Below are 26,633 nucleotides of genomic sequence, written 5' to 3' on the forward strand. Positions count from 1 at the left end.
AGCTGACCAAGTGTAATAAAAAGAAAAAGGAACAACAACAAAAAGACATGCACAAGGACAGATATCTGCTTGATCTGCTGGCTCAGGGCCAAAACATTTAATTTGCTTTTCTGAAGTCATTCATTTTTGAAAGTATGATTCTGGGAAATTCATGCCAATAGCCTGAAAGCCCACTGACAGTGAAGGGTACATCAACTTCATCTCACCCAGTAAAAACTTATCCAACAGAAGCCAAGATAACATCTACAGGTGTTCCCTCTTTGCTTCTGACAGTCACCTGCATGGTCACCCCATCTGCTAAGGCCAGCCTGGACCTCACCAATAAATCATAGCCACCTCTGTATACACCTGAGAGGAAAAGAGTGAGGAAAACCATTTTAAGAACTCAAAACAAGCTCTGAATAATGAAATTTATCATGCTCTGCCTGCATTTCCTTTCTATTATTTTAGTTTAGCTTTTCTAGAGATTTGTGCTTATGGTGGGAATTGAATCCTACATACAAATTCTAAATAATCTTTTATATTCCCATAATACCAGGTACATAGAAGGTATTCAATAATATTGATATGGAGTACTTAAGCGGGGAGCACTGGTATCTGTAGAAGAGATTTAAGTGTCTTGGGCCAAATATACATCTTAAAAGAACCATCTAAGAATAGCATGCAAATTAAACAGCTAAAACAAATTATTCATTTTGATGGGGCTTCAAGTTGTAACTCATACAATGGGATAATGGGACAGTAGCAGGGCATGAGATGCCCACGCACATCCCTTCCTATCAAATTTTGCAACAAAATAAAGGAGAAATCTGGTGAAAGTTTCTTACCTGCCAGATAGAGGGAATGGGAATTCTTGTTCTCAGGTACTTTGTCCGACCTCTCACATGGCTGCATGCCCAGAAATGTGATGATGTTGTTGACAGCTTCTGTGTTGAGAAGATGGATGCAACCGTATGAGAAAAGGTCAGCGTAGGGATCTGCCTCTGCACTACTTGGTGCTGGGAGTTGGGGGTGCACGGGGTTGGTGGTGGTGTGTGGAGGGAGGCTACTGGACTGGAAATGGGTTGACTGTTAGATGATGAAGGCAGCATTTGGCCTTTTAAAGTGGAATAGTTTACGGAGTGTTTAAAGAAAAGGGAGTCCTTTTGGAAAAACAAATATGCATGTTAGGTGTTAGACTGCTATCAGGCAATATACTGATAGCAAAATTGTTCTCACCTTCAAGAGTTTTGGTAGAACTGAGGGCAAAGGTCTCCTCTTTCTCAAAGGTGTCGCCTACCTCTTCCCAGGCAGCAGCAAAGTTAGGCTTCATTACCTTCTGAATGTGGTCAGACACAGTCACTTCAAGATCTTCTAGCTAGTGGGTTAACAAACAGGGGTCAGAAAACGAGTCTTCTCAGTTCAGTACAAAGGTAGAAGAGACTAGTTCATTTGGTTTTATCATCCTGTGTTATAGCCTTTGCAGGAGCCTAGGAAAAACTCTACTACCAAGCTAGTTTGAAGTTCTGTAGTCTGGATAAGTCTAACAAGGTAGGCCCTAGCAAAGGAAAGCAAGAAAACAGGTCATCTGGCAAGAGCCATATTCAGATTAACGTCTGTAGCCCTGGCGTAGGTACAGAGCAGTCACACTGCCACACGTAACTGCAGAGTTCAAGCCGTACAGGGCCTTCTGAACTTTGCATTCACGAACAGGTAGATATTTCTAAAACTTTTCCCTGTATTCTGTGAAGGCTTTTCAGTCCACGATGTGGATACGTTATAAGCAAACTAAAAGCTGCTGAACAACAACAAAAAACCCCTACCCCCAATACTTTAAATAAAGCTGATCTCAATGAAAATCATGTAATTCTTTTCATCTCTTAATTATCCCTATTATAAAAACATTAAAAAGGGTGAGTTTTGCTTTAATCAGTAATGAAGTGGTAAATCCCAATTCTCTTTGGCATGATGCACTCCCACGACAGAGGAGGATTAGCCCAGGTCCTCCTCAGCTGTAACGTGTTTGAGAATACAATCCCATAAGTTCACGTCAGATGAAAATGTTCTCTCCAGACAGAAGTCACTCAGTGGTGCAAGGGGTCAAAGTGAGCCTCTCTGCAGGGGAGACTCACCACGTACTCATCATCATACCCCTCCTCAGCTGGCACCCCCGTGTCAGGGTCGCAGTCCCGGACAGTGAATTTCATGGTGCAGCTGAAGGTACCTGCAGCTGGAGGAGAGAGAGCAGGCGAGCCTGTGTCATGGGCAGCACAATCACACGGTTTCCATCAGTAACTTAGGAAGCGCCACCTGCCCTTGGCTCTGTGTTCTGAATTATCAAGTGACACATGTGTAGGCTGTTTTCTAGGGTCGTAGTTCTCAAAAGAAGCCGGTAGGCTGGACTTCAAAATCTATTCCCTGCTGCGAGTTAGAACAGTACAGAAAAGACAACATGGGCAAAACTCTGTTTTTATGTTCAGATAAGGAAAGCAGGGGGTATGGCTCAGTAGTAGAGCATCTGACTACAGATCAGGAAAGCAGCAGGGGAGACACCTTTTAAGGGGCTTTTTGCCATGCCTGTCAACACGTTAAGAACCACTACTTTAGGAGCTGACAAACAAAGCATAAAATATGGATGGTAAAGCACACAGATCATTAAATTAATACTAAGTATATCACAGTCTTGCTATCTTTACAGATATTATATCTGTAGACTGTGGACCAAAAGTGGGTTCAGAGATCACCAGAATGAACTTGCTTTATGTCAACTTTCAACCTTTAGTGAGTAGGTCAGTAATGAAGTTCTAATATTGGTGAAGTCAGTGTCTTACAATGGAAAAGCAAGTGGGCAGTTATATGTTTTGAGATAATCAGTGGAAGAAATGAAGGAAAATGAAGTCTTCATGAAGAAGATAGGATTTTCTGAACTGTCTGAAGGAGGGGATTTATTAATCTTGGATGAAGAAAAAGCACATAAGGGTCTAGTCCATGGTGTGGAAAAGGCTTATAGGTTTAAAAAATTTCATATGTGTGTGTATATATATATGAAACTGTGGAGTTAGAAAGTTACTTGGGGGATAGGCAAGGACAGGAAAGAATAGACTCAGATGTGAAGACCGTATATGACAGGTTGGGTAGTGAGACTTTCATTTGTTCAGTCTTAACTTTAAACTCCCTCCATCCAAAAATGTAGAAAATGTCAATACATTTATAATGTAAAGGTATAAAATGAATATGCCAGATCCTTAGATAAAAAGACGACTAAGACATGACCTTTTTCCCCACAGCTGATTGTCTAGGAGTTGAATAACAGTGTGTGTGAGAGATCTACCATAGGTTCTTTAATATAAGTTTTAATACAGTGCTATGTGGGAGTGCAGGATTAACAGCCTGGGAAAATCATAAAAAATTTGAAAGGATGTACAGTTTATTTGGATCTCAAAAGATGCAAAAGAGCTTTGGCAAGCAGAGGAAGGTACACGAGCTAAAGGAAAGAGGCTAGAAAGGCAGTGGTGTAATTGGAAGCAGTAAGAGAGAGATTAGTACATAGGTGCTGAGAAGAGAATGTGTTTAGGAACAAATGTGAAATACCTTATATTTCAAAGGAAGGAGACTAGATATTTTCCAGCAGGCTCTAGTAGCTGAGGCAGTCAAGAGATTGAAATGTTAGAGGTAATTAAAGCCACTGGTAGGAATCCTATGAATAGGCCTGAATTCAGAGAGCAAATGAATTCACTCTAGCATACCGAAAACAGATGATGGGAATGGACTGCCCCATATAGGAAAGAGTGTACCTATCAAAACTACAGAATGTATTTCAGTGCAATAGGGGGTTGATGAAAGAAGGTCCTTGTTTAAATTAAGGTAGGATTTTCTGCAGGAGGAAGGGGGAAGAAGAAAGAAAGAAGTGGAAATTAACACAAACCTAGAATGCGTCAGTTGAGGTATTTAAAAAAGAAAAAATGAATGGAGAGAATGGGATTACAGTATGAACAGAGGTCATGATCAAATAAAAATGGAGAGACAGGATAGATGTTGAGTAATAGAAGATTATATGAACCCCAGGTTGGTTCATGGAGGCTACTGGCAAATGAAGAAGAGGAATAAGGAGAGACAGTCAGGAATAATGGTAGATCACAGACTGGGTTAACTGGTTGAATTTTATGTATAAGTAAAGACAGAAGACACTTTATATATAAGTAAGTGATAAGGAAAAATGGATTAAGGAAGCAAATAGGAATGGTATTAATAGAGATAATGTTTCTGAAACTTTTGTGGTAAATTTTCAATTAAATGGTTTGGTTAATACAGTGAGAGGTTACATGGAATCTAAGGTGAACTCCATTAAAAGCCACTGGTAGCAATCGCTCAGTGTTGTGAGAGAGGATGACTAACGCTGGGTGATGAGGAGAAGGGGGTGAGAGAGAGCCTTTCCATGGCAAGAGAACAATACTGAGTCCACTGCCATGACAAAGATGAGAGCTTCATGAATGAAGCAAGGCAGATAACCAAGGGAGTAAGAGAGGAATGCCCTGAAGGTCTACATTAAGACTGTTCCCAGAAATGAGGCTTGTCTGAGAACTGACTGAAAATGGGAGATAACTACTGAGGAAACTTGTAGGGAAAAGAAATACCAAAACACAGACTTAGAGAAAAGATGGATGCTGGAAGCTAAGAAAGGAGCGAGCCATGTGAATTGGGCTGGGACGCAGAACATGCAGTGTGGCAAATGGCAGTGGGAGATTTGGTGGGAGCTGTCAGGCCTCAGCCACTAGAGGGAAGACTGTGACTAAATAAGTGGGGTTATGAGGAGATGCCAGAAAGCTCTGTTGGAATAATAGTTACAGAAAATGATGTGGTCAGTGGGGTGAAAGATAAGAGGGTAGGAGGGATGGGCCTGAAACACAGGCTACCTGCAGCAATCCCCACAGGACTGGACCAAACTGAGAAGGAAGGGATGCATAGAGTGTGCAGGGAATCAAGGCGGATGAGAAAGCAAGTTGAGCAGTGAGTGCCAAAAATGAGGAGAACATGCCTACCAGGAAGATGCTACACATGTGGCAGAAGGCGTGCTGAAGATAAGGTTTTCCTCTAGGACAAATATGGGGAAAAAGGAAGAAAGGTACAGAAAAGTAAGATTAAAGTTGCCCTCAGACAGAAAGGAGACACTAAGGAATGACAGACATCAACTGGAAGGATAAGTCAGCATTCCTGGGCCAAAAGCCATGATGGAATAAAGAAAGAAAAGAGAGACTGGAGGCAGATAAATGGAAATATTGTATAGTGGAGAGCACAGAAGGCAGAGCAGGTGTGTAATAAAGGCCTCAAATGGGGAACCCTGTCAGAGCTCAAAATGGTCTAACTGGACGCATTTTGGATGTAAAGACCGTATAGCAACGAGAAGTATACAGGAAGTGCAGGGAGCAAGGACCTGAGTAGGAGGCAGGAGTAGACTAGCTCCTGAAGCACCGATTTGGAGGGAAACTGTTAAAGGACTTGGGTGACAGCAAAGTTTATAAGGAAGCTGCTTACAATGAATGCGGATAAAACCCCATTGCTGCCAACTTTAGAGAGAGTAGGTTTGACTTAATAGAGAGCGTGAATAGGTAGTTTGGCCAGAAGATAGATTATTGTTGGAGAATGGGTGAAGATTCTGAGGGAAATACACCTCAAGAGAAGTACTTTGCCTCCATTCCTTCTGTAGACAAGATGGTAAATGAAAGGGTGACGGATAGCTAAGTTATCGTAGATTATTGCAGTGCGCCATTAAAATTGGTTGCTCTTAGAAGTTACCCTACCATGGCTAAAAGTGACAGACATTTCCTAGGGAGATTTGTATGAAAATATCATGGAGAGAGGGGAGAAGACGGAGGCTAGAAGCATAAAAACAGAAGATGGAGGGTTTAGGCTGGGGTGCCGAATATAAGGTGTGAGTAGGGAAGGCCATTAAACAGGGCCAGAAGGAGGAGCACTGGAAAAGGGCAGAGCTGCGTATTAAGTAGAGAGATGGGAGCTAAGCTAGGTTACAGCCAAAGGGGAGAGAGGATGTGGAGAGGAAGTGGCTGATAAGAGCTGGTGTTCATGAGGGAGTGCCTCACTAACGGAATCTGGGAATCTTTTCTCAAATGATATTTGAAGCAACAAGTATGGCCAATGGAGTGACATATTAAAGAGTCTAAATGGGATGGATCCAAGCCATGGCCAGTGGCAAGAATCCTATGAAGGTCCGTACTGAACTGAGAATGCAAATGTATTCAGAACAGTGTGCAGAAAACAAGATGAAAGAAGAGACTTCTCAATCCATGAGAAATGATATAAAGATGGTAGCTGAAAAAACAAGTGACTGTAGGTAGTATAGGTGTTTCTCTAGAGTCAGTCAAGGAAAAGAGTGGAAGAGCTGCAGAAGAGATGGGGTCATTGGAAGATTGGCAGGTACTGACAGGAGGGATATGGTACCATACTTGTACCAAAGATCATGATTAAATAAGAAAGAAGAGAGAGACCGGAAACTACAAAAGGGAAGAACTATATGAAGAGCAGTTGAGAACAGGTGGAGTGGCATGGGCAGATAAGATGAGGAACACAGTTTTCCAGAATGAGAACTCTTGTAAGGTCTTACAATGGGTCTGTCTGGTCAAATGATGGGTCTTAACGCTGGACTTTGAAAAGCCATATATACAATGGGAGAACAGGGCCCGAAAAGTAATGGGAAGTTTTGGTGGGAAGTTTTAGCTAGGAGGATTGGAAGGAGATGGATTAAGATGAACTCTGATATAAAGACAGGCCAGCAACCTTAAAGACACCAGGATAAATCTCTGAGCACTGGATGACTAATACTGAGAGTTGAGTGGCTAGCGATCATGCCCAACTCAAAAGTAAAACTTCATTTGTTATTTTCATTTACAGATGGTAGATGAAATTATGCTATATGTAATTAAGACGTGGGAGGGCAGACCACCAAAGGGAGACACAAATGAATATCTTGCAAATGCCACATTAAAGTTATCCTTAGAATTTACTCTGTCGTGTGAAGATTTTCTGAAAGTGGAGAGACAGCTCCTGGGGAGAGAACCTGGCTAGGGAGTGCTGTCCACTTGAATGAAACAGAGATGGTAGCTATAAAAAGAAGAGAAGCTGAAGATAAGGCAGCATATTTCTTTAGGGCAAGACAGGTAGCAAGGGAAAAGGAATGGGAGAACATTACAGGTGCCCCCAGATTAAAAGAATGCCATTTGAAGAATGACAGGTATTGACTGGAGGGAGAGGATCCCATACTTGGGCCAAAAGACACAGAAGGAGGGGTGGGGGGTAAAGCTAAGAGGAGCACTGTATGGACTAGAGAACGATTCTGAGTAGGTGGGTGGTAATAAGAAAAACCACAGGACCGTAACGATGCCCAGAATGGGGAAGCCTATAGTGTGAGAATGGGCCTGAGTGGTATGTTGGCTATAAGCCAGACTGCAATGACTAGTCTATATAATGGTAGAGAAATAGAGGCCTGAAAAGGAGTGATAGTCAGGAGTAGACTTGCTCTTGATGCCTTCATGGGAAATTTTTAATTAAAGGGCTTGGTTGGGGGAAAGATTAGAGCAGTGCTTCTTAAGATGTGTTCTATCAGCACTGCCTAGGAATATGTAATTCTTCGCCCTACTAGACCTACTGAATCAGAAATTTGGTGTGGGGCTCAGCAGTTTGTATTTTAACAAACTGCAGTTTGAGAGCCACTGCTTTAGACAAAGGCAGATTAAGAGTAATCCCGATTAAAAAATCTTTGCTAGCAAGCTGTCATATTAGGATTAGCTGAAAATTAGAGAAGCAACTGAGGAGACTTGTAAGAAAGGATAGTAGACAAGGAGAGAATGGCGACTAAAAAATGGAAAAGGGCCATGTGAATTAGACTCAGGTGAGGAACTTGCAGGAGAGTAACATGGCCAATGGGTAAGGGCATTAAGGAGTGCTAGAGTGAGAAATCCTGGCACATGGGAGAGTAGGAACTTTAACAGAGTGATTTTATGTTAATCTAGATTGCAGCCACTCAAAAAGAGAGAGGAAGGAGGGAATGTGGCTTAATAAGAATTGAGGTTATGAAGGGGAACTGTTCAGGAAGCTTTGTGGAAGAGAGAGGCTGCATGGGCTGGAACTATATAATCCAGTCCAGAGTCTGAACAGTGACTGCTGAATATGAGGTGTTTGTTTATCTAGAAGAGATTACTGAATCTATGGGAATGATATGTACATACACAGTCTCTGAATGAAAGAGGGATGCTGAATATAAGGTACAGTTTTTTGTGGGTTTTTTTTGCGGTACGCGGGCCTCTCACTGTTGTGGCCTCTCCCGTTGCGGAGCACAGGCTCCGGACACGCAGGCTCAGCAGCCATGGCTCACGGGCCCAGCCGCTCCGCGGCATGTGGGATCTTCCTGGACCGGGGCACAAACCCGTGTCCCCTGCATCGGCAGGTGGACTCTCAACCACTGCGCCACCAGGGAAGCCCCAAGATACAGTTTTTAATAAGGCAAAATAAAGAAAAAGGAGTAAAATAGCAAAGTTAAAATTGCTGCCAGCCAGATGAGAAGGTATCACTTAATACTGACATAGAAATTGTCACTGATACCACCTGGAGGCATAGGCACCATAGCTGGGCCAAAGAACACGATGGAAAGGAAGAAGACAGGTTAGAAGCTATCTAAGGGAAAGGCTTATCTAAAGAGTAGAAAATTGGGGCTTCCCTGGTGGCGCAGTGGTTGGGAGTCCGCCCGCCGATGCAGGGGACACGGGTTCGTGACCCTGTCCGGGAGGATCCCACATGCCGCGGAGCGGCTGGGCCTGTGAGCCATGGCGGCTGGGCCTGCGCGTCCGGAGCCTGTGCTCCGCAGCAGGAGGGGCCACAACAGTGGGAGGCCCGCGTACCGCAAAAAAAAAAAAAAAAAAAAAAAAAGAGTAGAAAATTGGTTTTGAGTGAGGCACAGAGTGGGGATCAGGAGAGGAGGTAACCTCAAAAAGAATATGCATTCATCACTGTGAAAGGTTAAGATATATGGGGGAATTCTCCAAAGGGAAACTGGAAAGAATGTCCCATAAGAGGGACATTAAAGATATACTCAGAAGTTAAGGAAATATACTAGAATTTGCAGTAAGTTAGAGAAGCACCTGAGGAGACTTGTATGAAAAAATAGCAAAGAAGGAAAGAGCAAAAGATGGAGATTGGAAACTAAATAAGCAGAAAGTGTGTGTGAATTGGGCTAGCGTGCAGAACATGCAGTGTAGAAAAATAAATATGGAAGGACACTGAAGAGGTCTAAATGGGAACATTAGGAAATGGGAATTGGAATTTTGTTAGAGCTGTGTATGAATGAGAGAAAGTGAGGTTAAAATGTAGCAAAGTAAGAATTGGAGTATAAAGTTTTGCTGTCCAGATGCTTTTTTGGAAAAATACTAGAAGTGGTGGGTGTGGTCAATAGAGTGAAAGGTCAGAAACAGGCCAAGTGGGATGGACTAAAAGGCAGGCCAGTGGCAGGAATCCTATGAAGTTTATGCTAAACCAAGAATACAAACAAATGCAGTAAAGAGTGTAGGACACAAAGGGAAGACAGCAGGGCTTGGGCAGTGAGTGTCCAACATGAGGGGAGTATCTAGCCCAAAGGGACAGCTGAATCTGTAAGAATGATGTGAATGTAGGTGGAAGCTGAAAGGAGGGACACAGAAGACAAGGCAGCATGTTTCTCTAGGGCAAAATAAGGATCAGGGGAAAGCAATGGAAGAGCAAAGTGAAGCTTCCCACAGATGTGAAGGGATGATTTAAGAATGGTATCTATTGACTGGTGGTAGTTATGTTACCATATTTAGACCAAGATTGTGATGGAATAAAAAGCAAAAGAAAGTTTGTTAACTTAATAAAGGACTATTGTATGAACTATAGAAGACTTAAGAGTAATGGAATAGCAGTAATATAGATCAGGTGTGTAATAAAGAGACTCAGAATGGAGATTTCCTTAAATGTTCAAATTGGATGGGAAGGCCCAATGGTAATGAGTGGTGTATCTAACAGAGTTTCAAGGACCTGGATAAAAATGGGAATTTTAGAGTAGACTAGCTCTTAATGCTGTGGGTAAAAGTTTTTAATTAAAAGCTTGGTTAATAATAAAGTTTACGGCAGTTTTATTAAGATGAATTCTCCTAAAAAGACATAGTTAGTAATCTTAAAACACATCAGGATTGACCAGTTAAGGAGCATGGACCAGTGGTTTGTCTATAGAGAAGACTATCTGTATTTCTTGAGGAGTAGTTGGGAATCGTTAGGGAGGTAAACCTCACTAGAAAACTACTGTACCCTTTGCTATGACATAGGACAGTAGCTGAAATGGATAGTTAAGATATGGTAGAGCATAACAGAATAAGAAAGAAGAGGAGGTTTTAATCTAAATAATGGGAGCATTGCATGCATTAGAGTAGGGTTCTCAGTAGTCAGAGTAGCAAAAAGGCAAATAAGATGTGAATTGAAGAGACCTGGAATGGAGAAATCTGTCAGATCTCAGAAGGGGTCTAACTGGTTAAAAATGTTTGGTGTTAGTTAAAGATGACAATGAGTGGTATATAACTAGAGAGAAGTAAAGGCCTGCATATGAATGAATAGGAGTTAGAAAGTAGACTAGCACTCAAAGTCTTGATGGGAAAAAAAATTTTTTAAGAATGAATATATATATATCCCTCAAAGAGGGCATTACATATTATTTATAGATATATGAATATTTGTGGAAAGTATAAAATATTTATGAGGATAAGTATTTAAGTATTTAGTGATTTTCTCTTAGAAGGGAAAGAGGTAAATGATTCTAAAGTGGTACAAAGGAAGTCTCAATTACATGTTCACTGTTCTATTTCTTTAAAAAAGTCTCAATCAAATATAGCATAAAGTTAAGATATAAAGAAGTGGGATGGTAGGTATATGAATTTTGGGGGAACGGAACATTTTAATTAAAGGGATTGGTTGATAAGAATGGTTAGAGGGGGAAGTTAGAATGAACCCTGATGAAAAGTCATCGATAGCAACCTGAAAGGCGCTGGTTTGACCAACTAGAGAGTGCAGGTGGACCATTTATCTGGTGAGAGGATGAAGTGTACTTGGTAAGAAGTGAGTGGAAGTGCGCCTCAAGAGAAGACTAATGTGTCCCTCACTATGATTACAGATGGAAACCAAAAATATTATAGATGTTCATGTATATGACAGAGCAAATAATCAAAGGAACTCAGGAAGAGCTTGTTGAGGTATGATGTTAAAGTGCTCAGAAATTAAAGTATCATGTTAGGACTGGCTGTGAGAGAAACTGCTGAGATGTATTTTTAAAAAGAGAGAGAGAAAAAAATTGAGGCTGAAATCGAAGTAAGGAGAGGGAGTGTAGGATATAGGCTGTGGTGCAGAGCATGCAGTTTAGCAACATGTTAAACAAGGACGGGCGTTAAAGAGGTCCAGGATGAGGAGCACAGAGAGATCAGAACCAAAAGTTCAGTGAAGGATTGTACGGCAAGCCAGGTATCAACCAGCCAAGGAAAGAGGTGAGAATACCGCCAAGTAAGAACTGGAGTATGATGTGTTGCTGCCCAGAAAGCTTTGTTGGAAAAAGATTTGAAGCAATCAGTGTAGTCAGTAGAATGAGAGGTTAGAGAGCAATTAAATGTGATTGGACCTAAAATGGGCCAGAGCAGAAATCCTGGGAAAATCCAGACTCCATGGAGGGTGGAAACAGATTTCAGTACAGAGTGCAGGAAATAAGGAAGATGGATGAAGGCTGAATTGCAAGTGCTGAACATTAGAAGTGTACATATCCAGGAAAGATGATCAGATTCACTGGAATGATACAGCTGAAAGAAGGGATGTTGGAGGAAATGTAAGGAGTTTGCAGCAAAAGGAGAAAGGGGAAAAGGAGAAAACGGATAGAAAAGCAATGTTCAAGTTCCTTGCAGATGGAAAGACATTATTTGAATAGTCATACAGATGGGAGAAATGGCTTTTGCTCCATACTAAGGCCAAAGGTCATGACAGAATAAAAAGAAAATAGGAGAGGATGGCAAGTAAGTAAAGGGGCATTGTGTGAATTAGAGAGTAGTTCTGAGTAGCTGGAATGGCAACAAGACAGATCAGGTGTGAATGAAACAAACACAGAACCGTCAGGTCCCCGAACTGCATATATAGAATGAAAGAGGATCCGGGCCCTGAAAAAGAACGGGACTTGGGTAGGCTGGCTCTTGAAGTCTTCGTGGGAAATTTATGACTGAAGTGATTGCTTGTTAAGAAAGGTTAGAAAGAGATGGATTAACATAAACCTTGACAAGAAGGCATTGGTGGAAACCTTAAAGACATCACCACTGACTGACCTTTTAGAAGGTGTGGATTGGATACTTTTTCTAGTAGAGCAAATGAATGCTATTGGTTGAGGAGTGGTTGCGAATCATGATGAGGCAATCTCAAGAGAATAATACTGCATTTATTGATATATTATAGAATCTGTGGGTGAGAGATAAGGGAATGTTTAAGACCTGGTAGGGCAAATAGTCAAAAGGAGTTATGGAAGACCTGCCTGTAAGTGTGATGTTAGCTTGCTGAGAAGTTAAGGAGTCACGTGAGGACCGGCTGAAAGTGAAAGAAGTAACTGCAAAGACTCGTATAAAAAAAAGAGGGAAGGGCTTCCCTGGTGGCGCAGTGGTTGAGGGTCCGCCTGCCGATGCAGGGGACACGGGTTCGTGCCCCGGTCCGGGAAGATCCCACATGCCGCGGAGCGGCTGGGCCTGTGAGCCATGGCTGCTGGGCCTGCGCGTCCGGAGCCTGTGCTCCGCAACGGGAGAGGCCACAACAGTGAGAGGCCCGCGTACTGAAAAAAAAAAAAGAGGGAAGAGGAAAGGAGAGAAGATGCTGGTTAGAAAAGGGATGTATGAATTAGGCTAGGTTTGTAATATGCAAGGCGCAAAATGGTAAATATTACTGAGACCAGAATGAGGAATGCAGGTATCACCAGCTATCTACTCACATTACCAAAATACTTGTTAACATGAAAAGTTTTTACCTACATATCACCATGTGCTTGGGAAACTTGGTAGAGTGAGTTAGCATTCTTGTGCTAGCAAAAACTTTGACTTTGTACAGTCTATTTGGGATAGTATATGTTTGCTGCAGACACAGGTCTTTTATCTATAGGTTTACTTCCTATGCTCAAGGTTTTTAAATGTGTTGTGCATTACTCCTATCATCTTCCCTATAATATGTGTGGAACAACTCCAGCAATTCGCCAATTGGTAAGTAAATGTTTCCCAAGAGTTTCTTATTTATACAATGCATTTTGAAAATGTATATGCATTTGTTATTTCTCTTGAGAACCTTTCATTATTCCATGCACTGTAAAAGGAGAATGCAATTACAGTCTTATATCATAGTATGGGATCATTTTGTACTACAAACATGTACACTAGTAAATGAATTTTATGTTAAATAATTATGTAGTTCTTTAAAATGGTTTATATTATAAGAAATACTTAAAAGTTTTTATAATAGCATTTTTGTGATAGTTGAGAAGATATGTTGGATTTTTTTAAAGGAAAATGGTTATGGGCCTTTTCACATTTAAGATATTGCAATATAACCATTTACTAAGAAAAACTGCTATTCAGCATATCTTAAAGAAAGGATAATGAAAATTGCTTGTACTTATAAAGCAGTTGAGCCAGGAAGAGAACTGTGTGGTGAGGCATTTCTTAAAGGAAGAAAAGGGGGAGATAAAGTTATAACTGAAAATGAGACATAAGAAGGACTGTATGTGGGAAAGTACATTTGTATAAAAAAGTGTAGTCGGCAGAAAGGTCAGAGATAAATTCAGTAAAGTGGACCTAAAACAACACAAATTGCAGTGATCCTACGAAGGAATAAATGGAAAACCAAAGCAATTCAGCAAAATATGTAAAAAGAAGAAATATGGAAATGGATTGAGCAATGAATGTAGAACAAAAAGAGGAACCAAAGAGGGAGGTATTAGTGAGTGTATGAGAATGGTACATACTCAGAATATGGATGGTTAATAAAAGGCAGAATAGGGAAAAAAGAAGAAGAAGAAAATGGGTGGCAAAGCAAAATTTAACTTTAGACGGGAAAGCTCATGTGAGGAGTGACATACTGAAAAACAAGTTTTGGTACTATAATTATATCTAGTGGAACGAGGAAGAATACAGGTGATGGAAACCACGTAAAAAGAGCACTGTATGGATAAGAAAACATTTCAGAGTAATGAGATAAAATATAGGGTAAAACAGTTTCACAATAAGCAGATCTTTATTGAGGGCAGAAACAGACACAGGATTAAAGACAGGCGAAAAGTACTGAAGAAAGTGAAGGCAGATGGAAACAAGTCAGAAGGCAACTACATGCAGTAGGGTGGAATATTAGAAAAAGGCAAAGTGGGAAAAGAAGTTAAGACATGGATAAAGAAGAATTCAGCTGACGGGGGGAAAGGGTGTCATGGAATGGAAGTGAAAACTGCACATCCACATCTAGAAAGGATTTATAACTTCGTAAGGTGGTACTGGATGAATTACGGAACAAGGACGGGTTAACTAGGGGGTTAAAATATGGCAGAGAAGAGAAAGAGGAACAAAATAGATACGCAAAACTAGAGTTACACATAGGACTAAAGGATTCCATGAGAAGAAATAAAAATGAGACGAAAATGACCTTATTCAGTAGTAATGGAAATAGAGGAAGAACAAAGGAGAGGAAAACTGCATGGATTACAGAAACAAAATGACAAAACTAGAGTCTAGTAAAACCAACACATGATGCGGATAATAGCAAAGAGTAGCTAAAATAAGGTGGTAGAACAGAGAATCTTGCCAAACTTGTTATAGTATATAAACTTAAAACATACAAAGTACTTATGAAAGAGGAGAAAATATTAAATGGGAATGAGAGTGAAATCAGGTTGAGAAGAGGGGGTTAAGGCTATATGTACCTGTTAATAGCTGAGTTCAAGGAAGGGTCAAGTTTTCAACAAGACCCAGAAGAGAGAGAAATTAAAAGTGTCTGGCAATAAGAGTGGAGTAGGGGAATGAGGGATGAGAGGAAGAGGTTAGAGCACGTCCTGCAAAACATAAACACAGAAAAGGATGAGGGCTGCAGTGAGTAGATTTCCAGGGTTCTGTGCTAACACAGTGAACACTAAGCACTTTGAAAACGAGTGAAATGAAACAATGGAATGAATGTGGATGGTTTAGGAAGTTTAAGTAAAAAGAATTAAAGTCACATTCAACAATGATTCTTGACTAAGAGGGAAGACAGACGTAAGAAAATGAAAAGTGTAACTATGTAAAGTAGGCTGGAGTTTGGGGCATATCAGATGGAAGGGACTGTGTTGGTCCCAAGAAGGGATGGCTGGATCAGTGTCAAGAGTGGGGGCAGGGCTGGGATCCTTGAGGAACAAGGGTCAATGGCAACCGGTGGGAGCCTAGAGGCGGGCAAGGGGAGAGTGCAGCCCAGGGAGGCACGCTGGGCTTCCACAGCAGTGATTCTTCCCCGGGGGGGAGGGTAATTTTCACCCAAGGGGGGCTGTGGGCATGGACCCCAAGGCAGGCCTGTCAGGACACCTGAGGGTGAGTGGTGCACTGCTCAAAGCAAAAACAAAACCAAAAAGATCAAAGAAGAAAACACAAAAACATTCCTGAAGATGATGCTGATAGGCTTGCCTTGGGGGTCATGCATCCTCTGGTGAGAATCACTGGGTGGAAGGGGCAGGGTGGACAGCTGGGCAGAGAGGTGAAGCATGAGCAGATGAGCCCGAGTCGGGCAGACGGAGGCATCAGAGTCAAGAGTGTCAGACATGGAGGAAAAGGCCCCAGGCAGGACCAGGGAGACAGCGAGTAAATGAATGTAGCCAGCAAGGCACCTGGAATGATTGGGGGAGGGGGAGGGGGATTACTGTCAATCATTTGGGAGGGGATTGCAAGCATGGTGTCCCTGAGCTTAGGACTCTGGAGGAGTAAGGCTGAGGGAGATGGAAGTGGTGACTGAAAGGAAGTTGGGTTGTGTGTATGTGAGCAGAGAGCACCGGAGGGGGGTGTCCACGCAGAAGGAAGGGGCCGATGGGACGGGAGAGGACAGTGCAGGAGAGCGTCTGGGAGAGAGAGGACTGCTCGGAGGTGGGGGGAGGGCGGACAGCAGGACCCGGGGCTCTGTGCAGGTGGTGTCGGGAGTGGGTCTGGCAGGTGCGGGGGCAGGAGGGTGGGAAGAAGGTGAGAGTGCTGCGGTGAGAGAAAAAGGTCGGAGAGTCAGAGGCCAGAGCCTCCCTGAGAGCTGTGTCAGAAGAGTACGTGACAAGGGGTCTGGATGGAAACCTGAAAGGTTACAGGGAGTGATGTCGTGGGGTCGTGCGGCCCGGGAGGCAAGCTCAGCCTGGCTCATGAGCGTGGGTTGGTGGGCGGAGCGTGAGGATTCAACACAGTGTGCCTGAAGCAGAGGCGACTCAACTGGGTTGAGCAGTGGATGGGGGACGGAGAAGGGAGCACAGAGCAGAGGAGACAACTGAATCCAGCTGGAAGGTGCACAGACGGTAGCTGAAGGTGTTGCTGTGTGTGCCATAGAGAAGCAAAGCAGCAGAGACCTAGAAACTGGGCCCAGGATTAGGAGGTCAGGTGAGCTGCCTCCAACAACTGAGAGTGTGGTAGAGGCGCGGGCTCCGACGGGCCACAAGAGTGAGGAACTTCAGGTGATGGCACCCAGCAGCCAGGGCAGGAGAGACTTGTTGAGAGGATCAGGGAACACACTGTGCTGAGAGGGATGGCAGGGAGTTAGAAGGAGAGAGTGGGTGTGGAGAATCTGCTCCCAAAAGTGGGCCAAGGGTGAGAGGAAGCCCATGCAGGGGGAAGAGCACCGCGCAGGTAAGGCAGGCAAGGGGCAGGGAGAGGGGGGTGAGGCCCGAGGAGCATGGGCTGGTAGGGGCAGAGGCCCACGGAAAGTGCTGGAGACGGGCATGGTGAGAAGGAGGGTCACAGAGAAGCACGCAGAAGCAGTGACCTTCTTCATTCAATGTCGTGGACCCAAAATGGTAGGGTGTTTAGGGGTGAATTTGGACGGCAGATGGACTTAGTATGAGCACACTGGGGACAAAGAAACTGGCCATCCTGGGAGCATGAGGGCTAGTCAAGGAAAAGAGTACTGAATCCTTCTCATGACTGACAGAGGCAAGGGAGTTGCTCAGGGGGTGGCAGGGAAGAGAGACAGGGACAAGTATCACAGGAGAAGGGAGAGAACCTTACGAGTATGTGAGGGGCTCAGGGTAGAAAGGGGAAGGCAGCCTGAAGAGCTATTAATCTGGAGACTTTGGCAGATCTCAGGGTTAAGAGGGGTAGGATGTGTGGTATTGGGACCAGAAGGTAGGTGCAGTGCAGAGGTGAGACCTAACAGCCTGGGCATTTGAAGACCTGGGGCCCTCAGGAAAAAGTGGGGTCCATCTCCTGATACGACTGTGGTAAAACTGAGAAAACTGGGCATCGTTGCACATTAAGAAGGACTCTACAGAGAAACCACTAGTAGGTAACCTCAGAGATTTCGGATGGACTTAGTGGTTGGAGTTCAGAGTGCGGGTAGCAAATATGCTTAAAATGGCAGGGGAGTGAGGGAGAACCAAGGCTGTGTTGACATTTCCCAACCATCACCGATTCTGAGCTTTTGCTATTCCAGGGGCACTGGAAAGGGGGGTGGTGTAGGCCTAGCATGTGGTGGAGAGACTGCACACATGGTAGAAGGGGGACCTTCTAAAGGAGTGGGGTGTCAGAGGTCGAGTCTGAGAAGACAGTGTGTGCAGAAAAGGGGCACAGGGGGAGCAAGCAGTGGGTGGGATGGTAGAGGCTTGAGGGGTAAGGAACTCTTGTTTGGGAGACTTAATCCAGAAACAACAGAGGGGGCAATGCAGAATGGGACGGAGAGAGAGAGGAGGATCTTAAAATCTGTACATGAGGGGATCATAGCCCAGAGGGAAAGAGGGCAAAGAGTGGATCCAGACCATGTCACCGGGGAGTGGGAGAGCAAGGTGATGGGCAGGGGTGCATTCTGGAGCCTGTGGGAGGAGAGACGAAAGCAGTGGAGGTGATGGAAGAAGAGAGGGGAGTCGGGCCTGGTGTAAGGAATTGTGGGCAGTGGCTCTATTAAAAGGAAACAGAGACGAGGAAGGAAGGTGAGATGAGGTGAGGATGAGTATAAGGAAGCCTAAAGGGAAGGCAGTACTAAACCCAGTGGAAGGACCTGATGAGAGACAGCAGATGGTACTGGAGAGAATGTGGCAGGGCAGGGGAAGAAGAGAGAATGAGCATAAGGGCAGGTCACAGGAGGGAGAGCCCCTACGGAGAAGGGATGACCCAATGCATCTCGATGACAGGCATCAGGGAGCACTGAGATGACATCACGGGCCCTAGAGAAGAGGCAGACACTTTCCCTGGGCCAGAGAGGGAAAGGGAAGGAACGGATCACGTGAGGAAAGGTCACAGGAAGGAATGTCCAAATGGGGCCTTGATGTGGCACGACAGGAGGGTCACCTACCAGGGACAGACCAGGTGATGGGAGGCATGCAGGGGAGGATGGAGAATGGAGCGCAGTGGAAGGGACACAGGCTGGACACCAATGGGGGAGCAGCGGGAAGAGGGAGGTGGGCAGGTAGGAATCCAGGCAGATCTCAGAGGTGCCAACCAGAAGGAACCTCAGAGTTACAGGGCCAGCCAGTGGGAGCAGAGGCTTGGGGAGGGAGGAGTGGAGGGTGGCAGGCAGGGGGTGGGGAGCAGTGGCCGCTGCCGCAGCCTCGAATGTTGTGGCAAGGGTGCAACTCTTCCGCCAGGCTCTTTACTACGGATCCGCTGGGGGCGGGGAGGGAGCTGGGGGCGGGGAAGGACTGGGTTAGGGTGTGGGTTGGCTTTGATGGGGTTGGACGGGAGGGCAGGGTTGGGATTAATGGGGATGGGGGTGAGGAGTTGGGCGAGGGTTATGAGGCAAGTTCCAGGCACTGAGAATATCATCTACTTTAACTGAACTTCTGGTGCTTATACGTCCAGTGTTGGGATGATGACTTCAGGTTGAGGAGAGGACTGGGAAGACCAGTGAAACCACCCAGAGAGGACAAAGGAGAGTAGCTGCAGGAAGGGAGGGAAAGGTCTGCTTGGCAGGAATCACAGAGGGACAGGAGGACCATGGGGCCAAGGCTCTGCAGGGGATGGTGTCGTGGGTCTGAAATGAAGTAAAGTAGAGAAAAGAACGATGGCAAGTGCCAAGAAGGACTAGATTTGGACCAAAGATATTGTCCCAGTGCCTGAGGGTCATAGAGGATGGGGGGCAGGAGGGAGACCCAGTGTGAAAAGAACAGTGTTTTAATGCAGACCGGAGTTTGGGGCACGGCAGGTGTCAGTGAGTTAATATGGAAGGGAATGTGGTGGTGCCAGGAGGACAGTGCCGGGCCAGTGTCAGAGTGGGGGCAGGGCTGGGGTCTTTGAGGAACAAGGGTCAATGGCAACCGATGGGAGCCTAGAGGCGGGCAAGGGGAGAGTGCAGCCCAGGGAGGCACGCTGGGCTTCCACAGCAGTGATTCTTCCCCGGGGGGGAGGGTAATTTTCACCCAAGGGGGGCTGTGGGCATGGACCCCAAGGCAGGCCTGTCAGAACATCTGAGGGTGAGCGGTGCACTGCTCAAAGCAAAAACAAAACCAAAAAGATCAAAAAAGAAAACACAAAAACATTCCTGAAAGATGATGCTGATAGGCTTGCCTTGGGGGTCGTGCATCCTCGGGTGAGAATCACTGGGTGGAAGGGGCAGGGTGGACAGCCGGGCAGAGAGGTGAAGCATGAGCAGATGAGCCCGAGTCGGGCAGACGGAGGCATCAGAGTCTAGAGTGTCAGACATGGAGGAAAAGGACCCAGGCAGGACCAGAGAGACAGCGAGTAAATGAATGTAGCCAGCAAGGCACCTGGAACGATGGGGGGTGGGATGCAATTACCGTTAATGGGTCAGGAGTGAAGTGCCAACTTGGTGGTCCCAGAGCTGAGGATGCTTGAGACATAAAGCCGAGAGATGGAAGTGGTGACTGAAAGGAAGTTGGGTTGTGTGTATGTGAGCAGAGAGCACCGGAGGGGGCTGTCCACGCAGAAGGAAGGGGCCGATGGGACGGGAGAGGACAGTGCAGGAGAGCGTCTGGGAGAGAGGTGACTGCTCGGAGCGGGGAGAAGGGAAGGAGGGCGGACAGCAGGACCCGGGGCTCTGTGCAGGGGGAGATTGGGGTTGGTAGGTGTGGAGGCAAGAGGGAAGGCAAAACGCAAAAGAGCTGTAGTGAAGGGGTAAAGGTCGGAGGATCAGGGGAAGGGTTCCCCACGACCTGTGTCAGTATGAAACAGTCTGAGTGGAAACATGGAAGGTTACATTGGTGGGTGCCTAGGATGACAGCGTAGTCTGGGTTCACAGGACAGGAGTGTGGGTTGGTGGGCGGAGCGTGAGGATTCAGTACAGTGTGTCTGAGGCAAAGGTGACGGAACTGGGTTGAGCAGTGGATGGGGGACGGAGAAGGGAGCACAGTGCAGAGGAGACAACTGAATCCAGCTGGAAGGTTCAGACTAGCTGAAAGTGTTGCTGTGCATGCCACAGAGAAGCAAGGCAGACCTTGAAACCGGGCCCAGGATGTAGGTCAGGTGAGCAGTCTGGAACCACTGAGAGTGTGTAGTAGAGGAGAGGGCGTCCAATGGGAGGATGGGCAGGTGATGGTACCCTCGCAGCTAAGGAATGAGAGGCTTGCTGAGAGGATCAGGGAATGCGCTACCTCAAGAGAGGGATTACAAAGAACCCGAAGAAGTAGATGTGGAGAATCAGATATTCTGCCTCCAAAAGTGGGCCAAGGGTGTGACAAACCCCAAGTAGAAGGAAGAGCACAGTGTGGGTGTGGCCAGCAGGGAACCTGGGAGATGTGTGACAAGACGATAGAAGGTCAGAGAGAAGCCTAGAGAAGCAATGACCATCTCCAAAATGGTGGACCCGAAAAGGAAGAGTGCTTAGGGGTGAATTGGGACAGCACATGGATTCAGGACACTACACTGGAGATGGAGAGAATGGTGATACAGGGAGCATGAGGGCAGGTCAAGGAGGGAGCAGATGTCAAGAAAAGACTGCTGACTCTGTGGCATGACTGGCAGGTGGTAGGAGAAGCAGGACAGGATGTTGAAGGTAAAGCAGAGAGGTTCTCGAAGACAACAGTGAAAGAAGAGGCAGAGGCTGGGCCAAGTAAGGTTCCATCCACACTCAACGTGGGAAAAGGGAACAGTGGAGTCTGGAGCAGCCATCAACTGGTGGACCCTGAGAGTGAGTCGTATCAGGGGCATCAACAGGAAGAGAAAGGGACAGCAGAGGGGAGAAAAGCTCATGAAAGTGCTAGGGGCTCAGGTATAGTAAAGGGGACACCATGGAAAATGGGGAGGCCATGTGAAGAGGTCCCAATCTGGGGATGCTGGCAGATCTTGGGGGCAAGAGGATTGGCATGTGTGGTACTGAGGCAAGAAGGCAGAAGCAGAGCAGAGCTGAGACCCCATAGCCCGGGTGCTTGAATACCTGGGGCCCTCAGGAGCAAGCAGGGAAAGGGGACCTGGTGATAGGGGTGCAACTGAGGAAACAGGGCAGTTGTTGCACATCAAGATGGACCCTGCACAGAAAGCCCTGGCAGGTATTCTCAAGGACTTTGGTATGGACACATGTGGATGGAGTCCAGTGTGTAGGTAGCAGATGTGCTCAGAAATGGAGGAGTGAGCAGGAACCAAGGTGGAGGTGACATTTCATAATGATTGCTGAATTCATGCATCTGCTATTCCAGGGGGGCTGGAAAGGGTGGGGGTCTAACATGTGCAGAGACTCCACCCAAGGAAGTTGGGAGAGAGGGGGGACCATCAAAACCTGTGGGGTGTCAGAGGTCTAGTCTGAGAAGATAATGTGGGTGGCAAAGGAGCACAGAGGGACACAGCAAGCAGTGGGAGGGTGGAGCCTTGGGGAAAGAGGGGTCTCTTGTTTGGGAGGCTGGATCCAATGGACAACATAGGCATCTCTTGTTTGGGAGACTGGATCCAATGGACAACACAGGCAACAAGGCAGAACCGATGGAGAGTGAGAGGAGGGTCTCAAAAATCTGCACATAGGCATGGTGAGTGGAATGTGGCCCAGAGGGAAAGAGAGCAAAGAGGGGATCTGGACTCTTTCAAGGGGGAGTATGAGGTCAAGGACATCTGGCAGGGGTGCATCACGGGGGGCTGATGGAGAAGAAATGGAGGAAGTGCCAGCTTGGTGTAAAGAACTGTGGGCAATGGCTTAACTAAAAGGGAAGAGAGGAGTGGAAGGAAGGTGAGACAGGGGAAGGCTAAGGCAAAGGCAGCCTAAAGGGAAATGGTGGCCTAGGCCAGTGGAAGGACCGGACGAGAGACAGCAGATGGTTTTGGAGAGAACGTGGCAGGGCAGGGGGTGGAAAGAGCATGAGCTATGAGAGCAGGTCACAGGAGGGAGCACCCCCTATGGAGAAGGGATGACCCAGTGCAACTCGATGACAGGCATCAGGGAGCACTGAGATGAGATCACGGGCCCTAGAGAAGAGGCAGACGCTTTCCCTGGGACAGGGAGGGAAAGGGAAGGAACGGATCACGTGAGGAAAGGTCACAGGAAGGAATGTCCAAATGGGGCCTTGATGTGGCATGACAGGAGAGTCACCTACCAGAGACAGACCAGGTGAGGGGAGGCATGCAGGGGAGGATGGAGAATGGAGCGCAGTGGAAGGGACACAGGCTGGACACCAACGGGGGAGCAGCGGGAAGAGGGAGGTGGGCAGGTAGGAATCCAGGCAGATCTCAGAGGTGCCAACCAGAAGGAACCTCAGAGTTACAGGGCCAGCCAGTGGGAGCAGAGGCTTGGGGAGGGAGGAGTGGAGGGTGGCAGGCAGCGGGTGGGGAGCAGTGGCTGCTGCCCCAGCCTCGAATGTTGTGGCAAGGGTGCAACTCTTCCGCCAGGCTCTTTACTACGGATCCGCTGGGGGCAGGGAGGGAGCTGGGGATGGGGAGGGAGGAGCTCAGGGAATGAGTGGGGATGGGGATGGCGTTGGGGTTGGGGTGCAGGTCGGGTTTGACGGGGTTGTATGGGAGGAGAGGGTTGGGATTGCTGGGAGTGGAGGTGGGGTGGGGAGGGAGAGCCAACTGCAGACACAGAAAATCATCTACTTTAACTGCGTTTCTGGACTGATTTCAAGTCCAGTGTTGGGGTGATGACTTCCGGTTGAGGAGAGGACTGGGAAGACCAGTGAAGCCACCCAGAGAGGACAAAGGAGAGTAGCTGCAGGAAGGGAGGGAAAGGTCTGCTTGGCTGGAATCACAGAGGGAAGTGAGGACAATAGGGGCAAGGCTCTCCAGGGGGACGGTGTCGTGGGTCTGATATGAGGAGGGGTAACCTAGGGTAACAGACAATGGCAGGCGCCAAGAAGGACAAGCACCAAAGATATTGTCCCAGTGCCTAAGGGTCATAGAGGATGGGGGGCAGGAGGGGGATATAGGGGTGTGTGAAAAGAGTAGTGTTTTAATACAGACCGGGGTTTGGGGCACGGCAGGTGTCAGTGAGTTAATATGGAAGGGAATGTGGTGGTGCCAGGAGGACAGTGCCGGGCCAGTGTCAGAGTGGGGGCAGGGTTGGGATCCTTGAGGAACAAGGGTCAATGGCAACCGGTGGGAGCCTAGAGGCGGGCAAGGGGAGAGTGCAGCCCAGGGAGGCACGCTGGGCTTCCACAGCAGTGATTCTTCCCCGGGGTGGGGGGGTAGATTTCACCCAAGGGGGGCTGTGGGCATGGACCCCAAGGCAGGCCTGTCAGAACATCTGAGGGTGAGCGGTGCACTGCTCAAAGCAAAAACAAAACCAAAAAGATCAAAGAAGAAAACACAAAAACATTCCTGAAAGATGATGCTGATAGGCTTGCCTTGGGGGTCATGCATCCTCGGGTGAGAATCACTGGGTGGAAGGGGCAGGGTGGACAGCTGGGCAGAGAGGTGAAGCATGAGCAGATGAGCCCGAGTCGGGCAGACGGAGGCATCAGAGTCTAGAGTGTCAGACATGGAGGAAAAGGACCCAGGCAGGACCAGGGAGACAGCGAGTAAATGAATGTAGCCAGCAAGGCACCTGGAACGATGGGGGGTGGGATGCAATTACCGTTAATGGGTCAGGAGTGAAGTGCCAACTTGGTGGTCCCAGAGCTGAGGATGCTTGAGACATAAAGCCGAGAGATGGACGTGGTGACTGAAAGGAAGTTGGGTTGTGTGTATATGAGCAGAGAGCACCGGAGGGGGGTGTCCACGCAGAAGGAAGGGGCCAATGGGACGGGAGAGGACAGTGCAGGAGAGCGTCTGGGAGAGAGAGGACTGCTCGGAGGGGGGAGGGAGGAGAAGCAGACAAGGAGGGACGGAAGGCAGCACCCATCACTGCAGGACGAGACTGAGAAGCATGGTGTAGCATGTGGGGTAGCAGGTGCAAAGCTAAGAGGGGGGCAGAAGTGCCACTGTGAAAGGAAAAAGGAGAATCAGAGGAAGAGGCTCCCCAGGAGCTGTGTCAGAAAAATAAGTAATAAAGGAGTCTGAACAGAAATATGAAAGGTTACAGGGAGCGACATTTTGGGGGCCCAGAAGGAAACCATACACTACGTCCACGGGGAGTGAGTATGGGTTGGTGGATGGAGCGTGCAGATTCAGTGCCTTGCTTCTGAGACAAAGATGACTGAATTCAGTTGAGCAGAAGGTGGTGGACCAAGAAGGGAGCACTCAGCAGAGAAGACAACGAAATCCAGCTGGAAGGTTCACAATGGTAGCTGAAAGAATGCCACATGGCTCAGGTAGGACAGTTCCTTTGCTATGTATGCAGTGACTGCAAAGCGGCAGAGACCTAGAAACTGGGCCCGGGAGGTAGAAGGTCAGGGGAGCCATCTCCTAAGGGTGGGAGAATATGGTAGACAGAGGTAGTCCACAGGGCAGGAAGAGTGAGAAAGGGCCTGCCATGGAGCCTTGGGGTTAGGGCAGGAGAGGCTTGTTGAAAAGGTCAGGAAAGCAGTGCACCAAGAGTGGGATGGAATAGAACCTGTAGGTGGCAGTGGACATGGAGAATCCAGGAACTTTTGCCCCTGGGAATGGGCCAAGGGCATGCAGGAGGCGGAGCAAAGAGCAGGTAAGGGCAGCAAGGAAAGCGGGAGTGGTGGGAGGAGACCAGAGGAGAATGCGCTGGTAGACAGAGATACTGGCCCATTGAAAACGCTGGAAACAACCCTGTCAGTGCAGGGCCTGGGGAGATGTGAGAGGTCAGGGAGAAGCTCACAGACGCATCAACCTTCTCCAAAAGGGTGGACTAGAAAAAGCAGGGGGGGAGCAGAAGGATTCATAGCTGCCCATTAAAGAGGAAGAAGCTGGCAACAGGTGGAGCTTCATGGCAGAAAGGAGCAGATGTCAAGGAAAAGACCACTGAATCCACCCAGGAACTGGCAGATGGAAGGGGAAGTGGAAGATGAAGTAGAGGAAAGAGAGCAAAGAGGGGATCTGGACTCTGTCAAGGGGGAGTGTGAGGTCAAGGACATCTGGCAGGGGTGCATCACGGGGGCTGATGGAGAAGAAATGGAAGCAGTGGAGGCCAGGAAAGGAAGAAGAGGAGGAAGTGCCAGCTTGGTGTAAAGAACTGTGGGCAATGGCTTAACTAAAAGGGAAGAGAGGAGTGGAAGGAAGGTGAGACAGGGGAAGGCTAAGGCAAAGGCAGCCTAAAGGGAAATGGTGGCCTAGGCCAGTGGAAGGACCAGACGAGAGACAGCGGATGGTTTTGGAGAGAACGTGGCAGGGCAGGGGGTGGAAAGAGCATGAGCTATGAGAGCAGGTCACAGGAGGGAGCACCCCCTATGGAGAAGGGATGACCCAGTGCAACTCGATGACAGGCATCAGGGAGCACTGAGATGAGATCACGGGCCCTAGAGAAGAGGCAGACGCTTTCCCTGGGACAGGGAGGGAAAGGGAAGGAACGGATCACGTGAGGAAAGGTCACAGGAAGGAATGTCCAAATGGGGCCTTGATGTGGCACGACAGGAAGGTCACCTACCAGAGACAGACCAGGTGAGGGGAGGCATCCAGGAGAGGATGGAGAATGGAGCGCAGTGGAAGGGACACAGGCTGGACACCAACCGGGGAGCAGCGGGAAGAGGGAGGTGGGCAGGTAGGAATCCAGGCAGATCTCAGAGGTGCCAACCAGAAGGAACCTCAGAGTTACAGGGCCAGCCAGTGGGAGCAGAGGCTTGGGGAGGGAGGAGTGGAGGGTGGCAGGCAGGGGGTGGGGAGCAGTGGCCGCTGCCGCAGCCTCGAATGTTGTGGCAAGGGTGCAACTCTTCCGCCAGGCTCTTTACTACGGATCCGCTGGGGGCGGGGAGGGTGCTGGGGATGGGGTCAGTGGGTGTGTGGGAAGGGTGAGGGGTTGGGGGTGGGAGGTGCGGAGGGGCAGGGGGACAGGGGAAGGGTGAGGGGTTGGGGGTGGGAGGTGGGGAGGGGGAGGGGGGACAGGGTTAGGGTGGGGGTGTGGGTTGGGTTTGACTGGGTTGGATGGGAGGGTAGGGCTGGGAT

The 26,633-nt window shown here is 47.4% G+C and overlaps 1 protein-coding gene across 2 annotated transcripts in view; it reads right to left on the reverse strand.

The window, feature by feature from the left end:
- Nucleotides 1-69: 69 nt before the first annotated feature.
- COPG2 (COPI coat complex subunit gamma 2) overlaps nucleotides 70-26,633 on the reverse strand; it is a 138,900-nt gene continuing 112,336 nt past the window's right edge. For both annotated transcript variants that reach the window (XM_082633065.1, XM_082633066.1), the window contains exons 21-24: nucleotides 2,112-2,209; nucleotides 1,219-1,357; nucleotides 828-926; nucleotides 70-348 (exon numbers count right to left, since the gene is read on the reverse strand). In XM_082633065.1, the coding sequence (XP_082489191.1) occupies nucleotides 218-348; nucleotides 828-926; nucleotides 1,219-1,357; nucleotides 2,112-2,209 (467 nt within the window). In that variant the 3' untranslated portion in view covers nucleotides 70-217. The remainder of the gene's footprint in view (nucleotides 349-827; nucleotides 927-1,218; nucleotides 1,358-2,111; nucleotides 2,210-26,633) is intronic.

This window comes from Mesoplodon mirus (assembly GCF_964341445.2).
Source record: "Mesoplodon mirus genome assembly, chromosome: 9".
Taxonomy (NCBI): Eukaryota; Metazoa; Chordata; class Mammalia; order Artiodactyla; family Ziphiidae; genus Mesoplodon; species Mesoplodon mirus.